The sequence below is a fragment of the Myotis davidii genome, unplaced genomic scaffold, assembly GCF_000327345.1.
Source record: "Myotis davidii unplaced genomic scaffold, ASM32734v1 scaffold323, whole genome shotgun sequence".
NCBI lineage: Eukaryota > Metazoa > Chordata > Mammalia > Chiroptera > Vespertilionidae > Myotis > Myotis davidii.
This window is the reverse complement of record NW_006295491.1, coordinates 5091395-5101198: the sequence shown is the minus strand read 5'-3', so window position 1 is coordinate 5101198 and position 9804 is coordinate 5091395. Positions and strand designations below refer to the sequence as shown.

Genomic DNA, 9804 nt, shown 5'->3' with positions numbered 1-9804 from the left:
ATGATACAACTTTCTTTTTTTGCCCAGCCAGAATGGGAGAAGACACAAAGTGAAACAAGAAGCACATTTTAAATGACATAAAGCAAGTGATTCAAATCAATCTTTTGTAGAAACCTCTACCAGCGGTTCTCAACCTGTGGGTCGTGACCATCGGAAAACACATATAGCATATCAGATATTTACATTACAATCAATAACAATAGCAAAATTACAGTTATGAAGTAGCAACGAAAATAATTTTATGGTTGGGGGTCACCACAACATAAGGAATTGTATTAAAGGGTCGTGGCATTAGGAAGGTTGAGAACCACTACCTCAGCTGCATCTATAACTGGTTAAGTTAGAAAAAACAATCTCAGAATTTGCTTTCTGTATTTACATTAAGACAAGAAAGGTGACTCCTATGAAGAACAGTGAATATAAGATTCAAATTTGAGATGATACATGCTGGCCCTGGACCACTAATAATGTTTTTAAAAGATTGGGTTATTAGATTAACAGTTGTAGAAGATGGACACTGAGCAGTGTGAAAGCAAACAGGTCTACTAGCCAAACATTTCCTAAATCGCTCACAGAAATGTGAAACCTGACCCGACCCCGGGCCGGGACACGGGTTCTGCCCTGGTGGTGCACGTACCTCTGGTCCTGCTCCCAGGGAAAGCCACACCCTTGGCTTGAAAGGAGGTTTGTTACAAACGTGATCTGGAGGAAAATTTCCTTCCTGGTCAGCTCTCACCTCCTGCTGCCTCCCACTCGATAACAGACCTTTACTCTTCCCAAGTCCCAAGAACTTTCTCAACTCTCCTACTTCATTTGGCGAACAGTGTGTGGTTGCTGACCCTTCATTGAAGAGGCATCAAAGGACAATACTCACATCATGCATGGAGTCCAGAAGCTTGGTCAGTTGATAGAACCTCTGCCAACTCTGCCCAGAATTGTTGGGACACTTAGTTACCATCTTCCTCAGCTCTTTGATGTAATTTGTCCTCATTTCTTCAAATGCAGCTTGGCTTTTGAGGCCATCCTTGGGAACTGTGTTTAAGGGGAACAGATATGTAAAATCCCAGGATGAAAAACAGTTTTCACATCTTAGCAGTTAAATGGCCTAGGATATTTTGAGATTGTTAGGTTCCCACTTTTAATTGACACTGAATCTCAATTAATTGCATTTATCAGTAAATATGGCAGTTATCTATTGGTAACTCTTGTACACATACATATACAAAAGAATAATAACTGCTATTTATCAGGAGCATGCTATTACATTTTGCATATATCAGCTCACTTAATCTTGACATCAGTCTTATGACATAACCATTATATTACTCTTATTTTACAGATGAGGAAACTAAGGACTGGAGGTTTACACACTTGTCCAAGGACACAATAAGTGGCAGAGAAGACATATAAACCTAGCTTGGTCTGTTTCCAAAGCCTGGCTCTTGACCACAATGCTTCATGGCCTTGTGGCTTGTCATCAAAGTGTTTTATGAATCCTGACTTGCCAACACCTCTGAGGAAGGAAAACATACTTTGATTTTCCAGAACAACTGGAAGAGCCACAGACAATCTAAGCTGGAGCTAGAATTAGAAAGCAATGTTTTCATATTCAAGTTCAAATATCAAAGACACTTGGGGAAACTGGTCATCTACCCATGGAAGAATGTGCATACAAAGAAGCACTTTCCATTCTCTTTGCCCCAGATCACATGACAATGCCAGATCACATGACAATGAGGCACTGTCATGTGACCTCTCTGATAACCTAAGGGGGGGTGGGGTGTAGTGGCAGTCTGCAGCCAAGGGAAAATCTAAAACTTACAAAGAGAAAATACCATGTTCATCTTTATCTTTGGTAAGGTAGAAAATGAAGGATTATATTTTCTTTTATGTAGTGACTAGCTGACAACAACATTCTGAGTTGGAAACTGCTCTTACCGTCACTTAATTACACAGAGCATTTGTTACTTTATCATATAACCTGTATACATGATAATTGACAGGGTCATCAGCATTTTAGAATGGCTACGTTTCTGAATAGTACGAGCAACCCTGGAAGCCAGGAATGACACTGTTTGCAGTTAAACCTATGCTTTTGTATAAAGATATGGATTATCTTGCAAAATTAACTTCACATATTAATAATCTTTTCCTTGAGTTGAATTGGTGAGGTTTTTGATTTGTCTATTTTTGTGGGCGGAAATAAGTCCCTAATAGCTACTGCACAAATTCCTGAGGCTTTCACAATATTAGTTGTGGTTTCAAATATTTGACATTCACATTAAGAATTAAATACCATCCATTATATAACTTTTTTTTCTTTAAAATTAAAAACTTGCTATAAAAACACTAAAAAAGGATGGTAATAACCAGGATGTTAATATTAAAGCTATAGATCTGGTTCAACCAAAATTTTAATGTTAACCTAAAACTTTCTAAAAGAAACTGAAAGTTTGCAAATAGCAGCCTATATTTCCCATCCACATATTAACTTTTGAAGTTATGACATTTTATGGAGTAAAATTTTTGTTTTTCAATCTAGAAATATTTATGGGTGTCATCCTATACATTAAAAATTTGCCTAAAATTAGAATAAGTGAATACATTTCACAACTATATTTCAATACTATTTGACACATAATAGAAGATTAAGCAAAGACCTTCATATTTCTGATAGCTATGTTATCAGAAGTTCTCAAAATATGAACAACCTGTGTCAAATTTTACTTATACATTACGGTAGGGGTTGAAATATATTGTACCAATTTTACGGAGAGATTTTTTAGAAGCTGAAACAAACCCACAAATAAAGAGAACTTGAGCAAAACCTCAGGTTTTGGAGGTCTGCCCAGATTTTGTGAATTTACTTATTAAGCAGCATGGCTGCTGGAAATCGTCCAGAACCTACGGGCTGCAGAAGAGCAGAGACTACGGGCGGAAGTCCGTCTGCTCTCCTCTGTGAGCAGAAGGAGCACAAAACTCTTGCTGTCATTGCTAAACAGTTTCCTGATTCGCTGGACATCAGGGGTGCAACCTCACACCCTAAGTAAGAGGAAGGACGCTCAGGCCTTCCACAGGTTTGCCAAATGAGCAAACTAAAGCCCACAGCTCCTGTGATTCATAAAATTCTTGTTCTACCTTTTGATTTTGCTTTTCCGGCATCTATGAAAAATCAGAAATCAAAGTACTGAGCTCCTTGGAAGCTAATACATCACCCTGGACAGCTCCAAAATCATTTCAGAATTGATTACAGGCTGGCTGATTAAATGTGCAGGGGTGGGCAAACAGGTTACAGTTGTTCATATGGAAAATACCAACTAATAAATAGTACAAGGACAAACTTTTGTGTACTCACAACTTACTTTTGTCCACTCCCGTATATAAAAGGGTCAGATACCAATTGAGTAGTCAAAACTTATAAAGAATTAGAATCACGTGAATTTTTAGAAAAAAGATTTCATTTAAATTTTCTATCATCTGGTGTGTGTGTGTGTATTTAAAACACGTTTCTAACCAGTGATGGTTAATGACAGAGATTGGAAAGAGGAATGAGATCACTGACTTGAGTCTCAATTTCCAAGGTTACATTCCAGGGAGGAACCCGGAGGAGGGACCGAGAGCCTGGATCCTGCCCTGCAGGCAGATGAGGGTCTGAATGTAAACAGTGAGGGATGGCAGGGACTGTGGCAAAGGAGAGAACATGCCCAGCCCCTGGCGATCAAATTCTATGAAAATAAAAGACAAAAGGCCAAAAGCAACCTAAAAATCCTGTCCTGGCCAAACAAAACACAGCCGTGAGGTGCGGCACGCCCCTGCCAGGCTGCCCATGCCCCCTCCGGAGTCCACTGAGCCCACTCACAGCCCACTGTCCCCGAGGCTGTCAGGCGCCGCGAGCTGCCTCTGCAGCCCTTGCTCCCTGCTCCTGGGACAGTGCGGGCAGCCCCGGGCATGAAGTCCACAGTCCTGGGTGAGTCCTAACTCACAGAGGATACTGAACAAGTAACACTGTGTGCCTGTTCTGTCAACTCCAGAACTGGTATCAATCTCATAGGGCTGTTCTAGCAGTCAGTTAGATCATGTAAAACTGCAAGGTGCTAAACATATGTGAAGTGGATTCTGATGTGTGGTCACCACTACACCCAGCTCCTGCTGGACCTTGACTGAGGCTCACTCTTCCACAGGCCCAGCACTCTTGGCTGGAAATACGTCTCTTCTCGTCCACTGTGTCCTTGTCACCTTGGCTACTGATGCCCCTTTCTTCCAAATGACTCTGCTGCAAACGGCCCTTCTCCCAGCCCGATTCACTGGCCATGGAAGGGCTGGGCACACTCGGATGCCAGAGCTGGTGGGTCACTCAACAACTACAGCTCCTCTGAGGTCCATGGCACTCGCCCTGGCACCGCTGGCATCCAGAACATGTCTGAGTGACCTCAGTGGCCACGGCATGTGGCCAAGGGATTACCTCTCCAGATGGTCTCCTGCCACCATTCTTGGTCTGCCCCTCATCTGACTGAGTTTCCTCAAATTCCTTCCCCTGTTTGAACATGCCCTCACCCAAGGAAAGGTGCTCCCTGTCTTTGCCAAGGCTAATCCTGACCCATCTCTTCTGGCATCTTATGCCATCAAGTCCTACTTGGTTCCAGAAGTGTAAAGGAGCTTCCCATCCATCTGAAAGTCGCTGGCCATCTGGCACCTGCCTGACGCCTAATGGTCAACGCTGGCAGGCGTCTCTGTGCAAGGCAGGTGGTTTGTCTCGCCCCTGTTGGAAACCGAGTCTTGGCTTCCACGCTGTACACCTCCCCTCTGACAGCTGTGTCTGTCCTTTCCGCCCGTGCCATCCCCCGTCACGTGGCCAACTGGACCTGGTCTCCTCTTTCTATGGCACGGCAACCCAGCTCACCAGCTGAGTCCAGACTATAATTTCCCGTGAAGATAATTTCAAGTTTATATCTCAATACCCAAACCAGTCTTCTGAGTGCCAGGCCCAAATTTTCTCCTCCTTTTGGCCTCTCTCAAGATATGTGTAAAAATGAATCAATCCAAAGATAAAATTCATTTTTTACTCCATAAAACTTGTTCCAAGGATCAATGTTAACACACTTCTCTTAATGGTATCACTGCCATCCTGGTCATTTCTCTGTGCTCACTTCTGACCCAGACCATGTTCATTTGCTCTTCCTGCTCCTGTCCTTCGTCAACCAACCACCATTAGACAGTCCATTATTTCAACAGCCTCACAGGTCTCAGCGCTTCCAGACAGGATAGATCCTGTTTTGGCCTCTCCCACCTCCTTTCCTCTCAAATCCAGGCCACCACCAGACACCTCCTCCTAAAGCCACAAATACAGCTTTGCTCACGTCGCCCCCTGCTCAGCCTTCAGGGCTGTCCTCTGGCCCGCCCAGCAGAGGCCAGGTGTCTCCCACAGGCACCGAGTATCCGGGTCCAGTCCACGTCCCAATCTCACTCCCTGCTCCTCCCCAGTCCAATGTAACCAGATGCACCTTGGAAAATTAAAGACTTAAGTACAATAAAAATTAAAAATTAACAACACAACTCCCCAGAAGTAAGTGCTATTGCCTGAAGTGCTCTGCCACATTTCCACACTCGCTCACCCGGTTCCTTTCCGGGAATGCCATCTCCTTCCTCATAGCCAACCCAGAACCCTCCCTAAGATCCGCTCCCCCTGAGTCCCTCTCCCTGGCCCCCAGAGCTGACCATGCCCTTCCCGCTCATGAGCCACCATGACACTATCATAGTAGCCAGTCCCTTCCACACGTATTGCAGTGATGTCTAAACTTACCTTATAGTAAAACTCCCCGAGGGCAGAGACCCTGCCTCAGTTACCCAATCGTTCCTGACCTGCCCAATCCCACCACACACATCACAGACACCTAGTGAACATGTGAGGTCGGATGAAGGAAGGACTGAAGGCACGTGCTCTTTGATATGTCCCAAACCTTAGCCTCTGCAAGTTACCTAGCTCATCAAAGACCAACGCCCTCCTCCCAGCTCCTCAAATTGTTCCTTTTTATACAAACTACCTGACACTCTCCGTAGGCTACTCCCCAAAGGGGAGATGACCTGACCAGGTGGAGAGGTGCCTGGGCGGGCATCGCTTACCTGTGCTTAACAGCAGCAACACTTTCATGAGGGTGTATTCTTCAAAGGTGAGCTGCAGTCGGACGAACTGCAGGCTGACCTGGTGCATGCCCTGGCACAGCTCATACATGGCGGACTGGTGCATCTTCTCTCTGCCAAGGAAAAGGGAAAAAAGGTCTGAGAAACAAGGTTCCTTGTCAAACCCAGTCCAGCAGCTCCAGGCACCCTAACGAGCTCGGTTTAAGTCAGAGTCTTCCTTTGGGTGTCAACACAGAGCAGATGTGCATTTTAAAGACAAACTGGGCCCTAACCGGTTTGGCTCAGTGGATAAAGTGTCGGCCTGTGGACTGAAGAGTCCCAGGTTCGATTCTGGTCAAGGGCATGTACCTTGGTGGCGGGCACATCCCCAGTAGGGGGCGTGCAGAAGGCAGCTGATCGATGTTTCTCTCTCATCGATGTTTCTAACTCTCTATCCCTCTCTCTTCCTCTTTGTAAAGATCAATAAAATATATTTAAAAAAACAAACTGGGTGCCTTGCCCAGTGACTGGGAATGGCTTGCCGTGCTTTCATTCTGTGGTGTGCGCTGTTGTAGTGAGGGCATCCAGAGAGCAGAGAAGCCACTGTGATGTGGCTTCCGTCCCGTGTCTGCAGAGACCAAGCACTCACTGTCTGGAAGGGCTGTGCTGGATGCTATGAACACAGGATAGTGATGACCAAATCCTGGTTCCACTGGCCCCCCCCCTCCCCCCCCGCCCCACTTACAGAGGTCTTGAAATAAGTTTGTTAACTGTTTGAAGAAGCATCTTTAAAAAGGGAAATTAGACACAATTTGAAAAGGTGAGAACCTTGACTAGAATTTTTCTGGTAAAGGGAGAAAGCGATGTGAGAGTTTGCCAAATGTTTCCATTCATTCGAACAACCAACCAATCCTCTTCCTCCACTAAATCCAATGTTGTCATAAAAAGCCACATGATGTTATGACAGAAGGCATTATTTCCTCTTTCCATTAAAATAAGGCATCACTTACAGGTTTTTAGATTATTGGCTCATAGTAATTTGGGGGAGGCCCTGGGTAACTACTAGTTTATATTGAGCAGAATGTAATTAGTGAAAAACAAAAACAGTGAAAAATGGGAAAGGACTTACAAAGGCCGAAGAAATGAACAAAAAAGGTCATGGTGGGTGATAGATGTTTATGAATAACTGAAGGCAGGGCATCTGTAGGAAAGCAACATTGTGACACCTCTTCCTGGAAGCACTCTTGGGTTCAACTGGCAGAAATCTCATCTCAACTCTGAAAGCCGTTTGTAAAGAACTCACAATGCAACTCAGAACATTCTGCTCTGCATTAGGATGATGACCTCTTTTCTCTCTCATAAGCCAGAAGCTTTTCAATGAAGGGAGTATTTAAAATACATACACTCACACAAACACACCCACAGACAGGAGCCCATGCATCTACAATCCAGAATTAACAATGCAAATAAATGCTAATATGTTTACTATATTTGATTCACATCATTACAAATGGAACATGACAGAGCTCAGGTCTGCTGTGTCTTCCTCCCTGATCCCATTCGTCTTGCTCGTTCAAGGGATACGTTCACTTTGGCTGGTTATCATTCTCTCTCAGATGTGTCTGTTACTGCACACGTATGTATCTATAAACATAGCACACAGTACTGCTTTGTTTTAGTAAATTTGAAACTAGATATGTACCTCTGTCTGCAACTTCTTATTCAATGTTATAATTCTGAGATGTATCCATCTTAGCACAGATAACTTCTGAGTTCATTCATTTTCACTGCTACAAGTTTCACTTGTGTGACTGTATCACAATTCGCTAATCCATTCCACTACCGGTGGGCACTTGAGTTGTTTCCTCTTTACTGCTATTATCAGTGACGCTCAAGGAACATCCCTGAGCACTCCTCTGGGACAGAACGAAGACAATGAGCTGCAGATCTGTGCACGTCGCTTTCCTTCTAACCAGCAGGAGATGAGAATGTCCCTTTATTCCACTTCCCCATCAATACTTGTCATTATCCAATTTAAAATTTTTTGCCATCTGATGAGGGTTGAAAGGGTATCACACTGCTGATTCTATTTGCATTTCCATTATCACCAGTAGGCTGAATATTTTTCAAATGTTTTCTGAAGATGTAGGGTTTTTTTGTTTGGTAATTTGTCTCTTAATATCTTTACTATTAAGCCTTTACTATTGTAAGTCTTTTTCTCTTGCTGTTACTAATAACATTTTTTTAAAAAAATTATTTTATTTTTAATCCTCCAAATACACACATATCTATTTTTTTTGAGAGAGAGAGAGAGAGAGAGAGAGAGAGAGAGAGAGAGAGAGAGAAACGTTGATGTGAGAAACTTTGATCAGCTGCCTTCCTTTCACACCTTGACAGGGGACTGAACCCACAAACTAGGTATGTGCCCTGGTGGGGAATTGAATCTGCAACCTTTTGCTGTGTGGGACATGACGCTCTAACCAACTGAGTCACCAGCCAGTACACTAATACCATCTTTAGTCCAAATATATTTTGCCTTAAAATTTTTTAGTGACACTCATATTATTCCTTCATTATTCCCTCCCTTCTTTCATATCTCTTTCTTTCTTTTGCTCTGTCTTTAGAATTTGCCTGGTAAGCCCTTTTTGTAAAGTTCCTTATTTCTAAACTTCCCACATAATTATATTTCACACGTCTCTTATAAACAGCAAAAGGCTAGATTTTAAAAAAATCTTAAAGTCTTTGAATTTGAAAAGCTGTTTTAATCTGTTTTCATTTATCTTGATTACTGATATATTTGGATTTTTTTTCTACCATTTTAATGTTATCCCCCCCTTTGCTTCTTTCTTTCTGCTTTTCTTCCTTTTATTGGACTGATGCAGTTTGTTTGTTTTTTTAAATCCCCCTCTTTGCTCCTGGACTGGGTTTAGAAGGTATACATTTTATTTTTTTTACTCTTTAAATAATTAAGTTGTGAACTTGCATACTTAGACAGCTAAAGCTAATCAGTAGCCTTTCCATGAGCCACAGAAACGTAGTATACTTTATCTTTGGTCTATGCTCCCCGTCTTCCATGTTACTGCTCTTTAGTATTTAAATTCCAGCCTGTTTTCAAATCGGCCCTGAATTTTGTCTCTCCTACATATCCACACCCCATGTCTGTTTAGAGTTACCAATATGTTTCTTTAGCCACCACCGTTTCTGGCATTTCCCTTACTTCTGGGTTCAATTTCTATTTGAGGACCATTTTGGGGGGGGAATTCTTTCAGTCCTTGAATGTTTATCTTTCAATCTTACTAGTAAGTTGTCTGAAAAATTTCTTTATCTCACCTTCATTCTTGAATGATAGTTTAAAAGTTACAGATTTCTAATTTGACAGCTAAGGACGCTCAGTACTGTGAAGACAGTATTCCACTACACCTGGGCCTGTAGTGCTGTCTCTGGGAAATTTCCTCTTAGTCTAATCGTTGTTCTTTTGTAGGTGACTTGCATTTTTCTCTTTGATAGCTTAAAACATCTTCCTGTGTTAATTTGATGTTTGCAGTCTCACTGTGAAGTACAGAGGTGCAGACTGATTCTTTTTTTTTAATTAAATCTTTATTGTTCAGATTATTACATTTGTTCCTCTTTTTTCCCCTCATAACTCCCCTCCTCCCAGTTCCTGCCCCACCCTCCCCCCCTCACTCT

The 9804-nt window shown here is 42.7% G+C and overlaps 1 protein-coding gene and 1 long non-coding RNA gene across 3 annotated transcripts in view; one reads left to right on the top strand and one right to left on the bottom strand.

Annotated features, from left to right (window-relative positions):
- Positions 1–3329, top strand: part of LOC107184149 — an 18665-nt gene extending 15336 nt beyond the window's left edge. For both annotated transcript variants that reach the window (XR_001514968.1, XR_001514967.1), the window contains exon 4: positions 1340–3329. This is a non-coding gene — a long non-coding RNA (uncharacterized LOC107184149). The remainder of the gene's footprint in view (positions 1–1339) is intronic.
- The window catches only part of NR3C2 (nuclear receptor subfamily 3 group C member 2), a 312431-nt gene that overhangs the window by 17329 nt on the left and 285298 nt on the right, over positions 1–9804 (bottom strand). The window contains exons 6-7 of the mRNA XM_006770137.2: positions 6121–6251; positions 875–1032 (exon numbers count right to left, since the gene is read on the bottom strand). Of these exons, the coding sequence (XP_006770200.1) occupies positions 875–1032; positions 6121–6251 (289 nt within the window). The remainder of the gene's footprint in view (positions 1–874; positions 1033–6120; positions 6252–9804) is intronic.